General features: G+C 40.0%; 1 protein-coding gene across 1 annotated transcript in view; it reads right to left on the bottom strand.

Annotated features, from left to right (window-relative positions):
• cacna2d2b (calcium channel, voltage-dependent, alpha 2/delta subunit 2b) overlaps positions 1-25,780 on the bottom strand; it is a 41,994-nt gene that overhangs the window by 14,662 nt on the left and 1,552 nt on the right. Inside the window, exons 2-12 of the mRNA XM_077602450.1 lie at positions 14,073-14,154; positions 8,398-8,514; positions 8,157-8,216; positions 5,300-5,344; positions 3,570-3,705; positions 3,363-3,494; positions 3,227-3,284; positions 3,104-3,154; positions 1,287-1,386; positions 1,040-1,201; positions 21-131 (exon numbers count right to left, since the gene is read on the bottom strand). Coding sequence (XP_077458576.1) covers positions 21-131; positions 1,040-1,201; positions 1,287-1,386; positions 3,104-3,154; positions 3,227-3,284; positions 3,363-3,494; positions 3,570-3,705; positions 5,300-5,344; positions 8,157-8,216; positions 8,398-8,514; positions 14,073-14,154 — 1,054 coding nt within the window. The remainder of the gene's footprint in view (positions 1-20; positions 132-1,039; positions 1,202-1,286; positions 1,387-3,103; positions 3,155-3,226; positions 3,285-3,362; positions 3,495-3,569; positions 3,706-5,299; positions 5,345-8,156; positions 8,217-8,397; positions 8,515-14,072; positions 14,155-25,780) is intronic.

Here is a 25,780-nt window from a genome sequence, read left to right as displayed (position 1 = left end):
ATGTAAAGGAAGAAACCAACCGTTTTGTTGGGCCAGTTGTACTGCATGAAGACATCCTGAGCTCGGTCTTCGCCGCCGTCAGTGAAAAGCATGATGATTTTATTGCAGTTGGCCCTTGGGACGTTTGTTTTCTGACGGAAAATTGAAACAAAAACATTCACAGCTAGTCCCAAGATAAAGATTAATGTGTAGTACTTATAAAGCACGTTTCTCTGCATGTTTCTAGAGTTCCCAAAGATCTTACCAGGTTAAAGACACATGGTAAAAAAAATAAAAAATAAAAATCACAAGCCATCCTTGTTGTTCATGATGATAGTGATTTATTACTAGGTGTTTTTCATTTGATCGTTTCCTATCCAAAAGCTTTGGTACTGTACTATAATTTGAGATTTTTTGGCGCTATTGTAGCTTTGTGATTGAGTATGAAGCAGCTGACGTGTTCAAATTTAACTAAAAATTAGATTAGATTAGATTAGAACTTTATTTCATCCCGTATTCGGGAAATTTCTTGGTAGCAGTAGCAAGACAGACACAAGACACACAAGACATTGTAGACCTAGGTAAGAAACTGGAGCCACACACAGGAAGTCCACAAGGTGGGGATCTTCTGCAGACTGAGACTGAGGTTACCACACAGTCCCTCAGTAGTCTGGAGGTTTTAAAGATGTGTATGTGTATGGTGATAACACCATTCAATGGCATTGTCACCTGAGGAGCTGTAAAGTGAAACGTTACATACCTTTTTTGGCTGAGAATAAAAATGATAATTTTAGGAGCCATGCAAAATAGTAATGTTATCTTTAATTAGTTTATGGAAAATGACTTTCCTAAAAACATCAGCGCCAACAAGATACATGTAAAACCTGCTGTACCTAAGTGTATTTGATTCAGCTCTCTTTATTTATAACCCTGAAAATCTAAACAGGCTTCTCTGTAAAGCACATTGAACACGGAAGCATAGTGTAGTTATGTTTGAAAATATGTTATACAAATACTAATCTTTTTTTATGTGTGTGATCTCAAAGGCTGTGTCACTTACATTTAAAAGCTGATTAAAGGCAAAATGAAATCCAGACTTGTAGTCAGTGGTGCCTTTGGCTTGCATCTGCTGCACAGCTTCTTTAAAGATCTTCTTGTTGCGCACATTGGCCTGGACGAGATGTTTAAAGCAAGGAACCACTGCCTCTGCCTTCTCGCTGAACTAAAACAGTGTAGAGTATTAACTTAATATATTGCTCAATTGATAGAGAAACCTGGTATTATGATAATAATAAACAGAGATCAACCCGGGCTACGTTGACGTAGTCATCATCAGACAACGTGTCCAGCATCTCCATCACTGATGCCTTAATCAGTTTAAGTGTGAGTCCACTGACACTCCCACTCCTGAAAGAGGAAGTAGATGACTGCTTAGCACATAGAAAAATACAGCAGTTAAAAGGATTCGTACTTTACTCCCCTTGAGTATTTGCTCTTCTGAAGAGTTCTTACTACTATACATTTCAAAGTGCATAGTATTTGTAGTTCTTAGTCTTTAATCGAATTAAGCATGTTTGTTTGTTTTTTAACTTAGATAGACTAGACATTATAAAAACTCAACTGACAGGAATTCGCATTGTCATTATGGTAGTTGAGTGTGCGGATTACTAAGGTACTGACAAGTATAGTGGTACCTCGAGATACGAGCTTAATTTGTTCCGGGACTGAGCTCGTATGTCGATTTACTCATAACTCAAACGAACGTTTCCCATTGAAATGAACTAAAAACAAATTAATTCGTTCCAACCCTCTGAAAAAACACCAAAACAGGATATTGGATTGGAAAAAAATGTTTAATTTGTTCTAATTTGCCATCTATTAACAAAGTATTAAATAACTAGTGGTTTAATAGTATACTAAAATGTGTTTGATAGAACTAAAATTAGACGGATTTCGCGGAGGGTAGAGAGAGACGGACAGAGAGGGGGGGGGGCTTTTTGCACGGCAACGCGCTCGTAACATAACTTAAACAAATTTAAATGAACTTGGATTACAATGCAGACACACTCAAAAATAATTTTAATCTAACCTTACACTAAACTTAATTCTAATTTTGTTTTACATTTTTATACCTTTCTTCTCCCGGCCGGGTTGGCTCTGTTTTCCCCGCCCCCACCCTGACTTTCAGATGCAACCTATCGATGGTAGTTTGCTTTTGTATTCCCTTCAAAATATTCCGAAAATTATGCACACAAATGTCCTCACAATAGGATAACGCACGACCACTTGCCAATGAGTAGTATATATAACTCTCGTATTAGCGATCGCCTCGCCATTCGCAATGACTAACTGGGAAAAAAACACTGAAAAAATGCAACGCTCCGCCCAGTGCTCGCATAGACATTACAAGAGGGAGTTGCGACCAGAGAGACATTACATGAGGGAGTTGCGGGGAGAGAGACAGTGCCCATGATGTTCTTATGAGCAGCCTTTCGCGTCCGCTGTCTGCTCGTATATCAAAATTTGTCTCATATCTCAAGATAAATATTTGCCCGAAATTTTACTCATATCTCAAATTTCTCGTATGTCGGGCCACTTGTATGTCGAGGTACCACTGTAGTTGAATTACATTATTTCTTATCTCAATCATATGCTAGCATTGGCTTACTTGCTCTAAATGACGAAGTTCCCAAAGTTCCAAAAAGTATTACAAATTTTAATAGTTGTGTTAATTATTTGCCATAATTCAATCCTGACTAACGGATAAATAATTGTTGTACCATTTGCACTACGTCAATTAAACTTAATCTTCACTGTGGGTAAAATGGGATATTTCATGCTGTGTCTAATTACTATAATCCATAATAAATGTATTTTCCACTTCTTAAAGCGTTTTTAGATGACTTATACAGGAGAAATAAAATTGATTTTGCTACAAGCAGCAATTTAGAAGTTATTGAAGCTTATCAATTTCATTTTAGGGGGTAGAAACTAGAAAAGATTATTGGCATTTTGCATTCATTTTGGACATGGAACAAATTAAACTTATAGCTTAAAGCAAATTCAACTTGTAATTTAAGGGGGGCACCAGTGTACAGTATATAGAAAAGAATAAATAACTCACACATCCACAAGGATGACCATATCTTTGGGGGAGGAAGCACCCTGAATGTACCTGAGGGTAAAACAAGAAAATGTAAACAATTACAGGCTGCTAGAGATGGATGGAATCTTTGAGTTGATTTACCAGGGTCTTCTCCTAACATCGTAGAGGTCAATTTTATCAGGCGCTTTCCAAGGGGAGGCTACAAACAAAAATGGAAAACAGACAAAATACTTTTTCATTTCAGATATGGTGCTGCTGACTGAAAGTGATAATCTACCTGGGTAGTAGCGGGTCACCCCAGTGGCACTCCCAAACGCTTGCCACAGTAACGACGGATCCTCTCGACTGTTCTCCATGAACACTTTCTCCAGTGCCTGCGTCCAGTTCAACTCGTTGAGAATGACTGGCGCTGATGGGAGATAGGAATTTGGAATATAACGGATTGAAACAGATTCAAACCCTCAAAATTGCGAACTTCACTTGCCTCCTTTATAAATGTCTGTAGGAATCTGAACAGCCGTGTAGGAGTAATTGACATTGTTTTTGAAATTGGGGTCGTACACAAACTCCAGCTTGATGTGGGAAGGATTTTCCACTTCACCTTCTCCATCCACGGAATACTATCATAGTTGGAAAATACATCAAATGTATAGGAATTAGAAGCTGGATAATTCACTTGCCTTATGTAGAAATCTGTGAACTAGATATATTCAAAGGTCGTCAAAGTTATTGAAAAGAAACAAAGTATGAAATATTGTGTGTACATATGTGATTGCAGAAGAAAATGTTGTGTTAATTTTCTCATCTCATCTCCTTTTCTGAACCGCTTTATCCTCACTAGGGTTGCGGGGGGTGCTGGAGCCTATTCAAGCTGACTTTGGGCCAGAGGCGTGGGACATCCTGAATTGGTTGCCAGCCAATCGCAGGGCACAAGAAGACAAACAACCATTCACGCTCATACTCATACTCATACCTAGGGGCAATTTAGAGTGTCCAATCAGCCTACCATGCATGTTTTTGGAAGGTAAGAGGAAACCGGAGTACCCAGAGAAAACCCATGCAGGCCCAGGGAGAACATGCAAACTCCACACAGGTAGATCGACCTGGATTTGAACTCCAGGCTCCCACTGTGAGGCCGACGCGCGAACCACTCGCACCGCCGGGCCGCCCAGAATTTCTTTTCTTCATTTATTAATTTGTTTTTAGAGATGAGATGAGACTAAAATGTTTTTATTTGGATATTGTATTTTGCATGCTTGAAGTATCACGGTTTTTGTTTATTCATGAACTTTTTGGAGTTATCGATGTTGGGTTGAAAACTAGTATCGTGACAATTCTAAAACATGAATATGAATATTTTTTGTTTGTTTATTTTTTGACATCAAGAGGAATATTTCGAAGTTTATATTAACTCCTTTTCACCTGTAATATTTAAAGTTTCAGTACATTAAATGCTCATACTGAGCATAATGTTCCAGTAGTTTAAATGTTTTTATTTTCTATTTGTAGTTTAGTTGTACAACTTTTTAATACAATATAATTTGCTACCACGAAACATTGAAAAATTTATTTAGTTGCTATTTTATTCAACTTACAAGCCACTGTCACTGAATCATAATTTAAAAGGTGAGATTTCCAACTTTGAAATAATCACTTCTTGTTGTAATTGTTAACACCGTCCGTATGAACTAACAAAGTGTATCTGATTAATATGAGCTGTGAAAAAAAATCAGCTGTACCTCTCTCATCTCATCTCATTTACTGAACTGCTTTATCCTCATTAGGGTCGCGGGGGTGCTGGAGCCTATTCCAGCTGTCTCCAGGCCAGTGGCGGGGGACACCCTGAATCGGTGGCCAGCCAATCGCAGGGCACAAGGAGACAAACAACCATCCTCATACCTAGGGGCAATTTAGAGTGTCCAATCAGCCTACCATGCATGTTTTTGTAATGTGGGAGGAAATCGGAGTACCCGGAGGAAACCCATGCAGGCCCGGGGAGAAGATGCAAACTCCACACAGATGGACATGACCTGGATTTGAACCCAGGACCCCAGAGCTGTGAGGCCGACGCGCTAACCAGCTGCACTTTGTGTTGCTAATTTGTAAAATTATCCAATCAGAGACAAGATGTCTACAAGGTGAAAATATGTGTTCTACAAAACTAGAACCACAATGTTATGTACATTGTATACATATATTGTATCTTGCACTCACATGATCCAGCTCTGCTTTTGAGTCATAATAGGCCATGTCCAGCTCCTGGAAACACACGTACGGAGAGTACTTTAAACATATAACCCTCTTGACAACATCAACATATTTCTACTTATTACAGCAATCAAATAAACAGTGAATGTGAAAATTCACAAAAAATTTGACGGCAAAGTGTAATCAGTGTTTACGGCTTAATACTGCACATGATGAATCAGGCTCAGGCAGCATTGCCATCTGTTCATGTCATTTTTTCTGAGCTCTAACATACTTTAGAATAAGCATGGCATCTTCTCAGAGGCTGATATGTGTCTATTTTCGGACCACATTTGATCTCAAAAGATTTTTTTTTCTCTGTTCCGAGTCTTTCTGAAGCAGTAGTCTTTGAAACATCCTTGACAGTCACATAAAAAGATACCGTAGCTACACGAATAGCTTCTGTAATAATGGTCGACATAAAAAGTTATTAAATGGAATATTTTTAGGCAACTCAATGAGTACAATTTTAGGAATACAAAGAGTTGTTATACTTGTATGCACCCTGTGACTTTGTGTATGTGTGTGTGTGTGTGTGCGCATGTGTGTGGGCGTGTGTGGGTGTGTGTGGGTGTAGTTGAGAGGGGGATAGATTTGTACATATTTGTGATGTGGACTTATGATGAAATTTGTTAATTCCTCGCCCTGATTTCTTGCCCTATTCAACTGTGTACAATACAATATTTTATAAAAATGCTATTAAATATACTTAAAGGAGGTGGCCCGGTGGTGCGAGTGGTTAGTGTGTTGGCCTCACAGCTCTGGGGTCCTGGGTTCAAATACAGATCACGTCCATCTGTGTGGAGTTTTCATGTTCTCCCGGGCCTGCGTGGGTTTCCTCCAGGTACTCCGGTTTCCTCCCACATCCCAAAAACATGCATGGTAGGCTGATTGGACACTCTAAAACAGGGGTCCCCAAACTTTTTCTTGTGAGGGCCACATAACTTTTCCCTTCTCTGATGGGGGGCCGGTGTCAGTTTGTAACAGAAAAAGCCATGGAACATTAACTTTCTGTTGTGCCATGCACAATCTTCTCCCTTTGCTCTGAAAATTATGCACGACACCACAACCGTCATTACAGAATCCCACGTCAACATTTTGCAGCACAGTGCTTGGTGGTGAATTTGGCAGTGGACTCGTAGCGGGGCGGTGAGACCCCTTTTTTCCAACTCCCGGTTCATGCGTCCCATTATTAGACCGCGAGTTTCGGCCACCATGCTAGGAGCCCCGTCAGTCGTGATGCTAGCTAGCTTTGACCAGTCTAGGTCCAACTTCTCCATGGTTTGGCACACTTTGTCAAAAATATCCTCTCCCGTTGTAGTCCCTTTGAGACTTTGGAGGGCTGCCAGATCCTCGCAAATCTCAAAGTTTGCGCTAACTCCACGAATAAAAATGAGCAGTTGCGCTGTGTCTTGCACGTCCGTGCTTTCATCCAGTGCTAATGAAAAAAAGTCAATTTATTTCGTCTTCTGCTGAAGCTGGGCATATACATTACTCCCGATTTCTTCAACACGTCTGGTCATTGTACTCACCGACAGACTTACGGCATTAAATGCATCTTTCTTCTCGGGACACACCTCCTCCGCGACAGTATCCATACATTTCTTAACAAACTCTCCGTCAGTGAAAGGCTTACCGCTGCTTGCTATCAATTTAGCAACCCAAAAGCTGGCCCGAACGGATGCCTGGTTCTGCTGAGATAGTAGTCCACTTTTTCGCTTTGAGAGTTTGTCTGCTCGTATTTGGCCTTGCAATCTATCGTACTTGTCTTTGTGACGGGATTCATAGTGTCGGCAAAGATTGTATTCTTTGAATACCGCCACCGTCTCTTGACAAATGAGACAAACAGCCTTTTCTTTGCATTGAACAAAAAAATAATCGTTTGTCCACTCCAGGTTAAATATCCTGCATTCTGAATCAATTTTTCTCTCACCTAACTTTTTCGCCATTATTCCATTCTCAAACAGGTTGTAGTTTTAATATGCTTGAATAGTCCGCGATGGTCCCAGGGCTCCGCCCTCACCTGCGATCGTCCAGATGTCTCGGTAACACTGCTCGTGCATGCAACGGTGGACGTGCCCGCATGCATCAAAGGGAAACACTCTCCCCGCGCGTGTCACCAAAGAAGCAATGCGAAGCCCCGCTTCACTGGGATGATTTGTGGGCTCAGCAGGGGTGCAATGAACCAAACACAAGATTAAAATGTCCCAGTCTTCAAGGCCAAATAGGAAAAAAAATCCGATAGCGTCTCTGGTATTGTTCAGAGGGCCGGTCCAAATGTGCCAGAGGGCCGCATCCCAAAAAAAAAAAAAAAAAAAAAAATTAAAAAAAAAAATAAAATAAATTCCGATAGCGTCTCTGGTATTGTTCAGAGGGCCGGTCCAAATGTGCCGGCGGGCCGTATCCGGCCCGCGGGCCGTAGTTTGGTGACCCCTGCTCTAAAATGTCCACCCCCCACAACCCTAATGAGAATGAAGCGGTTCAAAAAATGAGACGAGATGAGATATATACTTAAAGGAATGAAGCCTCTGCCTTGTTTTTGATGAAAATTACTGCACTAATAATACAAGTGTGTTTTATCTCAAATTGTGTATTGTGGTTTTATGTTAAAACTAATATATATTCATTGAATCATCTTCCAAACCCCCATGCTCACAAGGGTCACAGGAGATGCTGGAGCCTATCCCAGCTGACTTCGAGCGAAAGGCGGACTACAACGAAGACTGGTCGCCAGTCAGTCGTAGGGCACACAGACAGACAACCAAAATAAATTTATTGAATATAAAATATAGCTGTATAACAATTATTTAGAAATGGCATTTACCTTTATTCCATCCTGCCAGGGATGCTCTTGTTGGAGTCGTTCCGCCTCATTGGCTAGCCTCTGTGGAAACACAGAGATGATGATGGTAATTTTGAAGAGTTAATTTTCAGTGAATGAATATGATTCGTTATGATTTAAATTACAAGAAAAGGTCAACTTCATGTTCTATTGAACAATTATTGTTATGAGACTTTTAATGGGGGAAAAACAGCCACTGAGTAAAAGTCAGAAATGAACTTACTTCGAGAGCTTTGCGCTTCTTAGCCAGAAGTTTCTCAATATCTGAAGCCACCTTCTCCACAATCTTTCGAGGTTGATTCTTTACCAGACTAAAGTGTCTTCTTTCTTCATTGTATATCTATAAATCATTATATGAGGACAATACGTTGACACATATTATATTCTTTTATTTACAAGTATGTTGCTTTTGATATTACAGATTGAGAATTTGTATCACCGAGCTTCTTCATGTGCACAGAAGGAGAGTTGCTTTTTTTTAATGCAGTCCAGTAAGTATTTGCTGTCATTCTTTGAGGCAGCTGTCACAGAGAACTAATCTTACTGCAGAATCTAGTATTTATTATTCTAGTCCCAGTTAGTTACTGAATTTGATACTTTGGACTTCACTGAGGTCCACCCAGTAGTTCTTTTGTTTTTAAAATAAATTTAAAAAGTTAATAACACGATTTTAGTCCCGTTTTGCTGGGAAGTCAGAGTCAGTAACTGGAAATTATATAAGCAAAGGCAGGCTTTTTCCTGTTAGGGTTATTAGTCTTACATTATTGTATATTTGCTCCCAATGAAGAACGCTTTGCTTTACTTAGCTTATTAACATTAGAAAAGTATTATAGTACATCTGCTTGCAACAATGTAAATGCTTTGCTTCTTAGTTAGACCAAACAACAGGAAGGTTGAATCATCTTGGACTGCTGGAATGTGGAGAAGATCCTTCGGCTCTACATGACCTTCATCTGTTTTGAGAGCTAAAACTTCTATTGTAACTAGGGTCATTGACTATTGACTTCTCACTCCAGTTTTCCCACCCCTCCCTTGAGAGCTGAGATGTCCATTGTAACTAGGGCCCTTGAAGCTAATAAACAGGAAAAAGATGCGTGTGACGCCAGAATGAACCTGGATAGAGACATGTAAGGTTCGATTCTCTCTTGCAAGAAAACCCAGAAGATTGTCTTGTCTCTTTATTTGTGCATGCATTTGGTAATGCCTATTGATGAACCTATGATTTCCAATGTAGTGTTTTCATCTATTTAGTTTCATTGGTGCAGTGGCCAGCATTTTAGTTGTTATTCACCAGGAAATTCCACCATTTGTAAAAATAGTTAATACGTGTTTTTGTAGGAAATTGCTCCAGCACAAAAACTAAGTTTTTATTTTTCTCCATTCGACGAAGCGATGTGGTAGTTGGAGTTGGCTAGCTGGTAAGTATTTGGTTGTTTTAAACATAACATTTTACTGAAGACTGCTTTTATTCATTCATTCATTTTCTAAAACGCTTATCTTCACAAGGGTCGCAGGCAGTGCTCAAGCCTATCCGATCTAACTACAGGCACTAGGCAGGAGACACCCTGAATCGGTGGCCAGCCAATCGCTGGGCACAAGGAGATGGACAACCATTCACGCTCACACTCATACCGAGGGGCAATTTAGAGTTTTTAACCAGCCTACCCTGCATGCTTTTGGCATGTTGGGAGGAAACTGGAGAACCTGGAGAACAAACACGCAAGCCCAGGGTGAACATGCAAACTCAACACAGCAAACTTAACCCCAGAAATGTGAGGCCAACGCGCTAACCAATCTGCCTCCGGGCCGCCAGTCTGCATTTATCAAGTGAACCAAATGACAAGTTGGATATAAGATGAGATTGGAACCAAGACAATAAGGCTTTATCCAGCATTATTGGCTGTGATCCGATGTTAATGGTGTGCTCTCTCTCCTTATCTCTCTGACCCTCCTATGCCTTGTTATGGTGATTCTGCCTCCTGTTTGAATATGTATGTAAAATGTCCCAAAAATCGTTTTCTTCGGGAATTAGTTCCTCCCATATCCATGTTCAATTTTGTATTCTGACTCATCACACTATAAAGTCAACTGGTCTCAACTACTGTTTTCCATTCTGTCATTAGCCCTCTGCTGGAATCCTTGCTGTCCTCGGTTTTCAACCATCACTACTACTAACCATTACAAAACTTATTTTTTTTGCACACTTTCCATAGTTCTGGATCTGTGTGAGTCTTGATAATTTACTTTTGTGTTCTCTTTGACAAGATTCAATAATTTGATTAGTGTGTAAAAATTGTAACAGAGGGGGCCCGGTGGAGCAAGTGGTTAGTGCGTCGGCCTCACAGCTCTGGGCTCAAATCCAGGTCATGTCCATCTGTGTGGAGTTTCCATGTTCTCCCCAGGCCTGCGTGGGTTTCCTCCGGTTACTCCGGTTTCCTCCCACATTCCAAAAACATGCATGGTAGGCTGATTGGACACTAAATTGCCCCTAGGTATGGGTGTGACCGTGCATGGTTGTCCGTCTCCATGTGCATTGCAATCTGCTGGCCATCGATTCAGGGTGTCTCTGGCCTGGAGACAGCTGGGATAGGCTCCAGCACCCCCCGCGACCCTAATGAGGATAAAGCGATTCAGAAAATGAGATGAGATTAGATGAGAAATTGTAACAGTGGGACTTTAAAGGTGATAAGAATACAATTCAATGCTGCTACCTGTCGATTTTTTTAAACATAGCAATAAGAACGTACATAACTTGTGTTCCAGGACCCTGTGTAAAGAAGTACAGCAAAAAGCACATACTGTAAGTTACTGTAATTTTCTCATTGTTCAAGAGACTTGGATAAGAATTAGATCCTGGGTAGGGAACCTAAGGCTTGCATACGTATGTGGCTCTTTTGATGAGTGCATATGGCTCTACGTTAACCTGTAAGCTAAAATGTACATCTAGCGCCACTGTAATCCCTTTTTTTCATTAGACTCCCTTGTGAATGCATACTCTCATTGATACTCATTGATTAACAACAGCATAACAATGTTGTTGTAAGAATTCTGAGACTTTTTGTACTTTAAGTGTTGAAAGGACCAAAAAACACGCATTTTCATGAATTTTGACTTTTGAATTCTGAGTATGGCTTTCAAGGAATAATATTTGAAAATATGAATTGATTCTGGCTATGTCAAAAAGGTTCCCGACCCCTGATATAGAGTATATGTACGTTCCAGAAAATTTTATGCACCACTATTTAGATAATCATTCCTAAACAAATGCAGCAACTCTTTCACATGTAAAATAAAGAAGGCGCTTGAATTTTCATGCTCCAATGCACCTACTGCAGCTGCCAAAAAAATGATGCCATTTAAATGTAACTGCTTTCACTTTCTTACAACCAAAATATTTAGCCTGTTACTGTTGAACCAAAAAAAAAAAGTATATTAAATCTGTCTACGTCCATATAATAGGACAAGCAGTGCCATTTATGTCGTTCACCGCTGTAAACGCCCCGCTATGGGCAACTCTAGCCCTTTAATATGGCCAACAATGAAAACAAGAGCCCCTGATTTAAAACTAATTGTCATTGCTTTGCCCAAATGACTGCAGGAAATTTTCAAAGCCATTATGTTTTTTTCTTATCCAAATTATTTTCTGCATCGCTGTGAGCCAATGGAGGAATTAGTGTGGTTTGAATGAACAAGTGCATTTCCTATCCAGGCTTTAGTGCTGGCTGCAGGCTGACCATCTGCTCAGCTATGACACAAACAGAGAGGACATTTGCCTACACTCCCACACATCTCCCCCCAGCATGAATCTTGCCCCAACTCACATGATCTGTGCTCCACATTGCCAAGACAGCGGCCTCTTCCAGCCCAGTTGAGACAAATGCTTAATCTACACATAATCATTGTTTCATGCTTATTCTGGCATCAAATATGGGTTTAGTCGTGCACTATGATCACTGAGAGAAATCAAGTGAGGGCTGAAAATTAAATTAAGAATTCACGCATGTGCCTTTGGTTTTTTCCAGGGTGTTTTTTCTTTCTTTTTCTTTTTTTCTAAAGCTTTTATGCAACGCTTATTTCAGTAGACGGACCGTGGTTAACACCACACTGGGCGTGTTAACAGGAGTGAACAAGGGATTATATCAGGTCATATTTGTTGCTTTTATTTTAGTGTTTTCTCTCTATTGGGAGATTTATTGTGTCGAGGATAACAAGGACTTGTAAGGGAGAACCAGTTTTAATCTAATCTCCTCACCGGGTGATCAGTTTGTGCAATGTACTAAATTAGATTTTCTCAAAAAGAGTGGTAAACAAACTACAACCTGTGGGCTCTAAGTGACCGAAAATAATTTAGTCCTGCAATAATTGTAGCCATCTTTTATATACTTGTATTAGTTCATTGCAACCATCCAAGTTTGAAATGATTGTACATTGATCATTATCCATCGCGGCCAATGAGTTAAAAGACTGATTAAAATGTTTGGATGATTATGTACTAATTTTTCATTCATCTATGTATTTAAGGTGAAAAATATACACTTTTTACTATGTATGAATAGAGGGAAAATCAGCTTTGATTATATGATTAAAATAAAGTAAATAAGATAAATACTATTAGAAAATGTTAATAATAATGTGATAATAACAATGCATCTATATAAGAAATATGACACTAAAGATACGGATGAATGGTGTTCTGATTTAGTCATCTGAATTACTCCACACCCTGCTACGTTTGTAGTATACACTGTAAGATTTGTTTCTTGTTCAGTATGTTTTTTCTCTCTTTTGATTTAAGATGTTCAGAATCCCTTTTAGATTTAAGCAAAACCACAAAATAAATAGAAGAGGAATATGCACTGAGATTTTATAAGGAGTAAGATTTCAGTAGTGTAGTAAATTAATACTTTGACTGCTGTTGACAGCAATACATGTCCAATCCATTTTTACTGGGAGGGCTGGCAGTGATCATTCGCACTCAACCTTTTATTGGCATAAATAGGATTAATGTAAAATAAATTTTTCTTATGGGCACAATATATCTAATGAATACAGTACATCAAGGGTGTCAGACTCGGGTTGGTTCGCGGGCCGCTTTAACGTCAACTTGATTTCACGTGGGCCGGACCATTTTAAATATAATATTTAGATTTTTTTTTCATAAATGGATTAAAAGAACTGGATTAAAAGCCCTGAATATTCAGTTTTGTATAGATCTAAAACAATGTTTATTTTAGCTTTTTTTAAATATATTTTTAGATTTTACAAAATGATTTTTGAACTAAAACACAGAAAAAAATGATTAAAAAAATTATAATTATTGATTTAAAAGGTGGAAAATCAGGAAATTTAATATACATATATACTCTTCATCTTAATTTGATCCTAAAACAGAAAGTCGGCACTCATGATTTACTTTCCCGGGCCACACAAAAAGATGCGGCGGGCCAGATTTGCCCCCGGGCCGCCACTTTGACACATATGCTGTACATGGACAGGTAGTGAATGACTACAACCCCAAAAATTAAAATACTCTATAAGGTTCTTTAAAAAATGCTTTACAACAAATGAGGGGATTGCAGGAGTTTTCAAGTAAGGCTATTTTTCTTTTGCTCTTGCAATGTCTTTGCAAAATTGATCAAAAATTTAAATTTTAAAACAGCAGAAGCTTTTACAAAAGGATGTTTGCCTATTCAGGCAAAGTGCAATGTTATTATTTTAATGGATGTTTATTGCTTTGCTAAGAACATCTAAAGGGAAAAAAGACTAAAAGGTTGATGTCATGTGCGGTGCACCTGTGATTTGCACTTATTTTGCACACTGCTCGGCACATGTCTCCTGGACTTAATGCATCCCGAATGAGTTAGAGCTGAATATAAAAAGAAAAGGTATGACACTCACCCCTCTCAGCTGCTGAGCTCCACTGATGTGCTGAAAGACTCTGTCAATCTCCTGCTCGATGCGCCTCGCCCAGTGCATTATCCTGCAGATAAACATCACAGCCTGACTATAACGCACACTGAATTTCCGCTCAATGTGCTCACAACTCTATATATTGTACATGCACCAAAGTTTGATCCATATGTTACAATAGACTTTCACGCTAATACAAGTACGGTGCCAAAGGCGTTAGGTCACCATTACATTTGCTTTTTATGTGTACTTTAAAGATCATTAAAAATGTTACTAAGTTGAACGCAGAACTCCACGATGGCAGAAATCTTAAATGTGACAATAAGTAAAATGGAGAATTGCATTTCCGCTCGTTTGCGCATCTGTTTGCTAGTTAGTTGTGCACGGACTGGAAGTGTGAAAATAATGTATCATATTGATGCAAATGGGGAAAAAATAATAATCAAAACAAAATTAAAAAGAGGAAAAGAGGAGGAACAATATGCAGAAAACAAGAATGCAACACAATCCAGAGGTAGTCATAGACTATTGTTAACATTCCTGATAAAGGCAAATGTGTTGTTTAGACTTTTGTATTAAGCACCAACTTTATTCACATTCTGCATGATAGTCTTAGTCTACATACATGTGCATCTGTGTATGTATGTATATATATACTATATATATATATATATATATATATATATATATATATATATATATATATATATATATATATATATATAATATATATATATTATATATATATTATATATATATTATATATATATTATATATATATATATATATATATATATATATATATATATCAGCAACACATTTATTTATTTGATTTATTTTTTTATTTATTAACTTATTTATTACCTATTTATTTGTGTCTAAAAGGTCTTTTTCGGTGTCTCTATTCTTACCCTCTTGCTACTGTGACAGTGAAATTTCATGAATACAGGAGGAATAAAGTTATCTAATCTAATCTAATCAAATCTAGTATTTAGTAATTTTTAATCTGGACCTGCAACAATGGGTTAGATCAGTCGGCACATCTGGTTTAACAGACAAATGTGGATGTATGAGCATCATATTTGGCCAAGATTACGATTACTACTATAGTTGTCTAGGAGTTTACTATATTCACCATTACGATCTTCAACAGGAAGACTGTTTGTGTTGCCCACATTGCACATCATTGAGATAGCACAGGGCTCCATTTACCCTTGATGTCTCTAGAAGAATTCAAGGTCACACCCATGGAGCGCTTACATCCAAAAACTCACAGGACCGAAATCGCCTTATTTTAGAAGAAGTGAAACAGAAAGATGTAATCATTAAAGTGGTGGTATGGAAGGTTAGACAGTGGAAAAATTAAACTACTGTGCTCTATCCGGACTTCCATCTCTGCCTGAGATTTGGTGGGTGTGGTGGCATATGGCAGAGTGGAGTTGGGGCTGTTCCCAACACATCGACACGGGGTGTGTAAGCTCATCCCGAGGATATGCGTCCTGCAGTAGTGTAGGGAACTGCAACCAGGCAGTGACCCGAGAGTTATTTGGACAGACTTGGCAGATCAGAACACACAATATATATTATGACCTGCCCAACTAGGACAACTTCTTTACCTGGGAAGAAGTGTAGACCCCAAACTGCCTTCTGTACATAACAATGGCAACATCGGAGCACATGCTAAGCCCCTGCCCAAAGTTTTCGGTGTAGGTAGGCCTTTACGCAACCAGGTGCTGAAACTAATTCCAGAATCCATCAGGAAGGGTATTACCAGCTGCAGCTGAGTGCGTAACACCAGCAGATCAATTGATTTTGATGGCGTGACTGCAACAAAAGCCCAGACTACGTCTACAGGGACCCAGTACTGGCAGCTCTTAAGCCAGGGGTCTCAAACTTGCGGCCCGCGGGCCAACTGCGGCCCGCGGGACGATAATTTGCGGCCCCCGTCTTAATATGAAAGATCGATTTTTTTTTTTTTTTTTTTTTTTTTTTTTTTTTTTACCCCTTTCCCCATGATGGCGCCGTTTAAGTGGCAGCCAGTGGCAGTAGCTCTGTCCACTCATGTTTTTCTTGTTTTACAGCATGTTTTACATGAAAAATTAGAGGGAACATTGACATGCACCTGCTTGTGGCAGGTGTGATACTGGTGTGCCGATAGCGAGCAATGATGATGTCGTGACCGGATGATTCGCCTAAAGACGTTTCGCCGACGGACGTTTGACAGACGGACAGGTCGTACTAGTATTTGTTAGTTTAATGATTAAATACAAATACTAGTATTTGTATTTAATCATTAAACGCTGTTTTCAGCTGGATTTGACCGAATTTGAGAGCATTTTGAGCCGTTTGGCGAATGGACGTCTATAGACGTTTTTTTGCCTCCATCGCGATATCATCCAGTATTTGTATTTAATCATTAAATGCTGTTTTAGGATGGATTTGACCCGATTGCTGTCATTTTACGGCTCGGTTCTGCTACATCTGCCTGCCCAAGAGTGCTTATTCCCGGACTGCCATTGAAGGTAGACGAACATTGATTTTTACTATAATTTGGACAACACCGGCGGCGGGCCGGATTAAAAATCCTAACGGGCCGTATATGGCCCGCGGGCCGAGGTTGAAAAACTTGTACACACACGATCCGGCGGGGTGAGCGTTCGAATCCCGTTTCGGCGAAACCTCCGTTCGGCCGAATGAACGTTCGGTGGAACGTCCATTCGGCGACCTGCCCGTCTGTCAAACGTCCGTCGGCGAAACGTCTTTAGGCGAATCATCCGAGTACCGATGATGTCGCTCACACTGGTACTCAGTGCGCTCAGGGAGGTTGTCTTTCTGCTCAGACCAACAAAAAATTAGAGGGAACTTTGGTTCGGAGCTGAATGAACCAATCACGGTGAGGTATACGGCTCTGGAGGGCGGGACATCGGCCGGGCTGTCCAGTGCCTCGCTCACTCACTCATTCATTCCTCCAATCAGCTGGGCGGAGGAGAAGCCGTGAGGCCGATCACTCCGCTCGGCGCGCACACTCCTCCGCTGCTCTCAGCATAGAACTGAATGAGGCGCTATGATCCGTGATCCAGCCTGTGTCAGTGTCTGTAGCCATCTCCGCGATTGAAACGGAGAGCGAAAGTGCACATGCGCCACAAACCCGCGCGACTGAATGTGAAAGATCAACCCGAGACTCATTCCAAGTGGAAAAACATATTACAGAGCCCCAGAGATGTCTCTTTCAAAGCCTGCCGTGAAGAGAAAGGTCGGTGATGAGCACAGACAGTTTCAAGAAAAGTGGGGAGTGCAATATTTCTTTGTTGAACACAGGGGCACCCCGACGTGTCTCATTTACACTGAAAAAGTTGCGGTGCACAAGGAATACAATTTGAAACGTAATTGTACTATGAGACATGCTGAGGAGTACGAAAAATACCAGGGAGATGAGAGAGCCAACCAGGTTGCCAGTCTTAAAACACGTCTTCTGAGGCAACAGGATCTCTTCAAGAAGGCTACCAAAGACAGTAATGCAGCAGTCAAAGCTAGCTACGCCGTTTGTGAGTTGATTGATCCTGTGCTAAGTGATCCCAAATGGCTCATGGACTTGGCTTTTCTTGTTGATATCACACATGAGCTTAATGTACTGAACAAGAAGCTACAAGGCCAGGGGCAACTTGTCAGTGCTGCCTAGCATTCTGCACTAAACTTGTGTTATGGAAAGCCCAGCTCTCTCAGACAAACCTTTGCCATTTCCCAGCATGCAAGGCTCTCGTGGATGCAGGCACACCATTCAGTGGTGAGAAGTATGTTGAGGCCATTTCGAAGCTACAGGAGGAATTTGATCACAGATTTGCAGACTTCAAGACACACAAAGCCACATTTCAAATTTTTGCGGACCCCTTCTCCTTTGATGTGCAAGATGCCCATCCTGAGCTTCAAATGGAGCTCATTGACCTGCAGTGCAACTCTGCACTCAAAGCCAAGTTCAGGGAGGTGAGTGGAGAAGCAGACAAGCTTGGGCAATTTTTGAGAGAGTTGACCCCCAGCTTCCCTGAACTTTCCCGAAGGTTCAAGCGGACCATGTGCCTTTTTGGGAGCAGATACTTGTGTGAGAAGCTCTTCTCCACCTTGAACTTCAATAAGTCCAAGTACAGGTCCAGACTTACTGATGAGCATCTTCAAGCTCTACTGAGGGTCTCCACTGCTTCCTCCCTCAAGCCAAATGTGACTATGTGAGAAGAAGCGCTGCCAGGTCTCTAGCAGCAAGGAGTAGGCAAAAGAAGCCGTGTTCAGAATATTTCATGTTCAATGTTCCATTCAAGTTCAGAAAGTTAAAGGTTAAAGAGCTGTTAATACAGACATTTGAAACGGAATAAAAATAATTCATTTTCTCTACTTAGCCAGCCAGTGTATATCTACTGTATGCTCATTAGTATTATTTGGTTTTATATTACTGATTGATTTCTTTTTTATTCATCTTTAAGTTAATTTATTTAATTCATTATTTTTTGTTAAAAAATAAAGATATTTGATAACGTTGGAAAGTTTTATCAGTGCTTTTCTTGTGGAAATCCTGATGCGGCCCAGTCTCACCCAGACTCGGCCTCTAGTGGCCCCCAGGTAAATTGAGTTCGAGACCCCTGTCTTAAGCGGACAATCAGTTGAGATTCCTACAGCACATCAAAACCAACAATTTGAGGCCTTAAAGAAGAATTATTCTCATCATATAACAGATAGTATAGTATGGTAAGACAAGTTCAGTGAGGCTCATGAAAGAAAGACAACTAAACAGGAGGAAATGGTGATCCATATGGTTGACGCCCATCAAAGTAGGCAGCAGAAGATTCATGGGTCAATCATTTCACAGCGCCCTAAACATACCGAGCATCACCAAGACATATGTAAACCGAGCCATAAACAATACAAGTAGCAGAACATCACTTCAAATGGCTTTGGATGCAAAGAGAAAGGAGGTCAATAGAGACAATCAAATGTAACACCTCAGTCTGATCAGCTGTAGAGGGGTCACATGGCAGTGTTTTAAGTTAGAAGAGTTGAACCAGAAAGATGTAATCATTAACTAATCTAATATAACTGCAATTAATCTGCTCTGAAGAATTTGAGATTTTATAATGTTCAGGGCAACCTTAACCAACCTCTATGCCTTTAGGCCAAGAAGAAAAGCTAGCACTCAGCACTAATGCACTCAGAGATCAATGCACCAAGCCTTGGATGATCAGTATAATCATTCTAAACCAAAAATAATAGCGTGCAATGCATACCAATCAAAGTCAAGTCAGCTACTTTTAATAACCATGTGAAGACTCACAAACCTAAGCATCCATTCTCATACATTATGTAGCAATTAACAATTTTCTACTTGTTTGAATGTATTGAACAGGAATGAAAGTGTTTCCTGAACAGTAAATACAGGTTTCACGATGCCAAATGTTTGATAAAGAAAGTCTTTTTTGTTCATTTTCCATTGATTATTGGTTTCTCTGTACGCTAAATACATTTGGTTATATTTTTAACACGTTTCCTGTACATGTTTGTGACCATTTACTTTATGCATCAATCCATCCATTTTCTACACCCTTATTCTTGTCAGGGTTGCAGGGTGCTCTGATTTCAGGCAAAAGGCAGACAGCACCTAGCTGGTCGCCATTCAGTCATATGGCACACACAGATACAGAGAGCTTGTCGCACTCACATGGCCACTGAGTGGCAATCGATCCCATGCTGACCACGCCAATGTCAGGTGAATGTACCACTAAACCATCAGCGGCTCCTGTTCACTTCAATTCACTTATACAGAAAATAATTATTTTAGAGATAAAATTAATGACTAGACAGATCCAAAATTTAATTCAATTCTAATCTCCCAGTAACCTTGCACATCTGCCACTTTTTCCAAATTCCTTTCCTTGTCGCTCTATCTGGTTGCAATTCTGAATTGAAATTCCACTTTGCAGGAGCAGCGTGTTATGATATGGCGACAATGATTAATTCAGTGGTGGATGTGAGAGAGCAGCCAGTCTACTGTATGTGATAACAAAGAGCTGCCAACACAAACACTATATAAATATAAAGAATGACAATTACATAAGGGATTATTCAACAAATGAACTTTGATAGTTGTAATATTAGCAGCACTTATGAAAATATCTGTTAACCTGAATGTAGTAACATCAAAATGTACAAGCCCAAGCAAATATCAGTTGTTTTTTTTAATTCACTTGGAGTTCTTTTTCCCCAAATCACAATATATAAATAGCATTCTTTCTTCAGAGACAAAGAAGAATGATTTTAGTGTCTGATTGCTTATTTCTAAAAATATACCTAAAACAGAGCTCACATACTGATTTATAGCTTTCTGTATAGAGTTCAGAGCACCCCTTTTTAATTCATTTTGCTACGGCAATAAATGTTCTTCAAATCAATCAGTTGTAAATTTCCTGTCTCTTTGCAGTCACATTATTCAGAGTTTAATGAACTGCATAAACCCTCTAGGGATTGCATGGTATTCCCATGCTAAAATGGGGTTTTCCCATGTAGTTTGCCATCCTTCTACAGAGAAAGTTTTTACTGAATCAATGACTGTGAATTTATGCCCTGTTCAGTCTAAATCCCCAGTTCAAGTTGTTTCATGTCTTTTGCTCATTGCCAAAACCTTCAATTAAACCGTGGCCCTAGCAATGACAAGCGTTACAAAATAAAATCTTTTATGTGAGATCTGCTCCAGGGTAGGAAAATAAAATAAACATATACTCAACACTGATGCAAACGCACGACTTGTATGCATGAAGCTACTTTGGCTGGAGAAGACAGAAAGTATAAACAGTGTATGTTTCATGGACAATGTCCATGACAGCAAAAAATAAATAACTTTTCTCATTTCAAGTAGGAGGGTGAGATTGAAAACGTTAATATTTATTTCTCTGACGGATGGGCATCAGGTGGTTCGCGGGCCTGTTCTGGTCCCCGGCACGGTGGTTGGGGACCCCTGCTCTAGGAGTCCCATTGGTGCACGCATTTTAATTACACCAGGGAGAGGAGACTTTGGCAACGAACTTAAACTTGTAGCTATAGCTATAGCTACTGTTCAACAGAGAAATTGATGAAAATGTGAGTAAAATGTTTACATTTTATGATAAAAGCACAGTTTCAGTGGGTATAAGCCAATATGCTTGCCTGGTATGCCAATGTTTTGCCTCGTGAATTGGACTGCCTGATGGGTCTAGTACGTAAGGCAATCACACACCCAGGAATTCGCATCACAAGGGCTATTTTATATCAAGCGTTGTTGAGATGGCAAAATGTGTTAAAAACTGTGATGTTTTGGAAAGATATACTACTCTTACACATAGCGGGTTTAGATGATGGAAACCCATTTTGACGTAGCTTTAAAAATGTATAATATGTGGGCTTTAATGTACATGCAACTTTGAGAGGCTGAGTTCCAAAGTGCTTACTGGAATTCCCATCAAGAGACATGTGACATGTACTTGGATGGTGTGTGAATTGAGTCAGCCTTCCTCTTTCTCAGGAAGATGATGGTCGCAGCGCGACCTCAGAAATGGTTCTTCATGAGACAGGAGGTCACATACCAGCGCCACAGACTTGGAAAATGGGGGGTGGATACTGGGATGGCACCAGGTTTTGTGTGGTTCAGTTTATTACATTGCAGAGAATACTTGCAAAAACAAAAGTCCTTGGCCTATCTGACCCCACCGTGCCAGTGGGCACAATGACAATGGGTTTTCTGCTGATTGGGGCTGATCTATGATTGGCTTCAGTGGTTGCTCATGATCAGAATTGGTTAAGAAGCCTATTTATTGCAGGTTCTGGGTCAAACCTTCAACATTCACACTGGGGAGCCCAACCGCAAGTTGAACTTGCTCTCTGGAAGGGATGCCAACTAAAAGAAGTACCAGCCTAGTCTGAAATAGGCCAGTCAAAGGGGAACATTAATTCAGTTTAAAATAGGAACATCAGGGACCAGACGACTCTGACAGATGAAAACTTCCCAGTGCTTTACAAACCAAAACACAAAATATCGGCCACCCTACAAACAGCAACTCTCTCCTGTTGAATTGAAGTCTCAAGATTATGTGCTAAATCCAATAGGAAATTTGGGGTGTTTTGGGATGTGGGAAGAAACCAAAGCACCAGCAGAAAAGCCCTTCAAAGGGACTGAGAGAACATGCAAACTTGACACTTGACACGGATTGAACTCTATCTCAGAACTGTTAGGCAGATGTGCAAACCAGTCATTCATTGTGCCACCTAAATAAAAAATACATTGAAAAATAAAATTAGAATATACATTTAGATCAGCATACTGTTATGGAGCACCCATCTGATTGGATCTGACAAGTGCACACGGGAAGCAATAACAGATCTCATCTTTCAACCTGCGCAAGCCACAATCATTGCAAGTAGCAAGTACCCCTTAATTAACCTAACTGAACCATCATACATACATAACACATTTCTTTGTTTTTGTCAAATACACCCAAGCTTCATCTTAAATGTGTATTTGAGTCTGACATTAAGGAATATGATTCGAAACTTGGGAAAAAACAGGCAAAATATAAAGCAGCAGTCATGCAGCAGTTGCAAATATCAGTGTTAATATTTAATAATATCAGACGGTAGCTGTAACAGTTTGAACAGTGTTACTCTGTTTACTTTTTATGGGGGCACTCCACTTTGAATGTAGAGAAAAAGAGAAGTAATCACAAAATCAATACCACATAGGGTGGTGTCACAAAAAGAGTAATTAACGTTTATATAATCATAAATAAATAAGAGTGGTCATTGTTCAATGCTGCTGCCTCACAAGTAATGAGGAATAAGTAATGAGGTGCAAGATCTGCGGTCAATTCCAAGATATTGATTAACTAATCACTGTCTAATGATTCATTAGTTAAGTAAAGCTCTGCTCTCCTGCAGGTCATTGTCATCTAGAGTGTGTCCTCAGTTTTGCACGGTAAGAAATAAAGATCGATTTCTGTCCTTTGAAGTGCTGTAATTTTTCAGCATGGTTAATAACTGGACTTCCGTGCATTAATAATTTGTATTTCTTTAAATTTTTCAATGTGTATGTTTGTATATAGTATATGTACAGCTTTCTCTACTCGAGAGAGTTAGTTCCTTAACTTAAGAATGCTTCTAAATACTAAATCTTCAGGTTACGAAATACGAAATAAATCCGAGTTACCAAATGTAAAAGAAATCAAACATCACCAGAAACGTAAATACACTTCCTGTATACTGTATGTTATTTTGAAATTGTGGTAGAATTGCTTCCCAACACCTAACTGGAATCACATTGACTATAAGGAAGCTGCGTCCCCATGATGTCAGAACCAAGGTTAGCGCACTGTAGGTAGATAGTAGAGCCGCCCCAAAATGGGGTAGCGGCCACCGGCAGGCGTGTGCCTGTCCCACCGAAAGCCCCTTTTCATCTTTTTTCTGGGACCTTTGCAGATCTGTCCTCTCTCTGGGGATGAGTTCTTGATTCTTGCCTTCGCTCCTTGTTCGTCATGGAGTTTGTTTTTTGAGTTATTCTGAGTGTGCGTAACATAATTTTTAAGATTTTAAGTAGTGTATATTTGTGCATGTGTACGTAAATTTAGTCAGCCGTCACTTGCAATTCCACCACATTGGAAAAGGTCTTTGTATTGTATTATATATTTCTACAATTGTATTTTTCAAAGGGTTCAGAGGGTAGTATTAAAGATTGTGGAACAAATTACGCTAATTCAATGTAAAATATGTCTCTACCTATGAAAATTTCAAGTTACAAAACATCTTCTGGAACGAATACATTTCGTAAGTAGCAGTACTACTGTGGTATCTAGATTTATTCATCCTTCCCTTCTAGCAAGAGCTGAAATTTAAGAGAAAGATTAATCCTTTGTGCTGCTGTATTCAATCCTAATTGGAAATGGATGCTCTTCTTCACCATGTCCACTCTGCTTACTTGAGCTTAGCAAAGACAGAGCAGGGCTGTAGGGCTTTGTAAGCTATTTCCATGCACTCAGAAGACAAAGAAGTCCACATGAGGAAGAAGCATTGCACATATTTGAAATACTATAATTCAATTGATCATAAAATCAACGCACTAACAGGCTTAAAAGATAGAGTTACATACATGTCCATACTCCTGACGTGCAACTGGTTAGGACATGAGTGGATCATCTGGCTTTATTCCAAGAGCCTTACTGCTGGGGGAAGGGGAGGGGCTTTAATATACAACTAGAGGTCTTGCTGTACTGTACCAGCGAAAGGCGAAAGGTTATAAGTTCAAAGCAAAGCACTGATGCCATGAATAAGCGAAACGAGGTAAAAATGCTCATGCTTGAGGTTATTGTTCTCATCTCATTTCCTGAACCGCTTTATCCTTACTTGGGTCGCAGGGGGTGCTGGAGCCTAGCCCAGCTGACATCGGGCCAGAGTCGGGGGGCACCCTCAACCATTCACTCTTACATTCATACCTAGGGCCAATTTAGAGTGTCCAATTAGCCTACCATGCATGTTTAGTACCCAGAGAAAATCCACGCAGGCCCAGAGAGAACATGCAAACTCTACACAGGTGGACCGACCTGGATTCGAACCCAGGACCCCAGAGCTGTGAGGCTGACGTGCTAACCACTCAAGCCGACGGGCCTGCACTCAACAAAAAGTTTAAAAGCTAAATTTCATGTTTTAACATGAAAAGTGATCACATTAAAATGTGACATGCGTGGCATTGAGCAAAACATTCATTTTTTTTATGAGACTTAGCCACATAGGGGTCATAGGGGATGCTGCAGCCTATCCCAAGGGACATTTGACGAATCAGGGTACTGAGGCAACGTCGATTTTATGTGTAAATATCTAGAAGACATTCCATCTCCACATCACCCCATGCCCAACCTTGATTCATGTTAGCCACCCCTACTGCTAACCAAGAAACATTTCCCATAAAGACAAAGGGAATTAGCACGTCCGCCTCCCAGTATTGATATGGGGAATACAATCCTCTTTGGGTTCCGACCTTCTTGAGTGGAGTTTTCATGTTCTCCACAGGCCTATGTTTCCTTCCACATCCTAAAATCATGTGTGATAGGCTTGTTGTGCTTTCTAATTAACCCCTAGGCATGAGTGTGAGCATGAATGGTTGTCCGTCTCCTTGTGCCCTACGATTGGATGTCAATCGATTCAGTTTGTTCCACACTTAAAGCCCAAAGTTGGCTGGGACAGGGTCCCGATGACGATAAGCAGTACAGAAAATGAATGAATATAAAGCATGGACCAGAAAATGAAACTAAACCTATCCTGAACTTACATTCATGTAACTAAGTATTTCACTTCGGCCATTATTACTTTAGCTATTGTACAAATATAATCCATTCTTGTCATCTGATGGTGAGGAGGTTCACTCGCCTGACTTTGGTGTGAACAGGCGTGGGCTCGATTCATGCTGATGGTGGTATGATTGTGAGTGCATTTGGTTGTTTGTCTCTCTTTGTGCCTCATGGCTGACTGGCGACCATTCTAGGGTGTGGTCTGCTTTTCGCTCGAAGTCAGCTTGGCTAGGTTCCAGAAACCCCCGCAACACTTATGAGGATGGGTGCGGAAGATGATCGAATCTAGTCTATTCTTGTGGAGTATTTATTATATTTTAGCAATGGTGTAGTATTAGTTTTGGTTGACAC

Source organism: Stigmatopora argus, chromosome 6 (assembly GCF_051989625.1).
Source record: "Stigmatopora argus isolate UIUO_Sarg chromosome 6, RoL_Sarg_1.0, whole genome shotgun sequence".
In the NCBI taxonomy this organism is placed as follows: domain Eukaryota; kingdom Metazoa; phylum Chordata; class Actinopteri; order Syngnathiformes; family Syngnathidae; genus Stigmatopora; species Stigmatopora argus.
The sequence above is the reverse complement of the archived record's forward strand: the minus strand, read 5'-3'. Positions and strand labels throughout refer to the sequence as shown.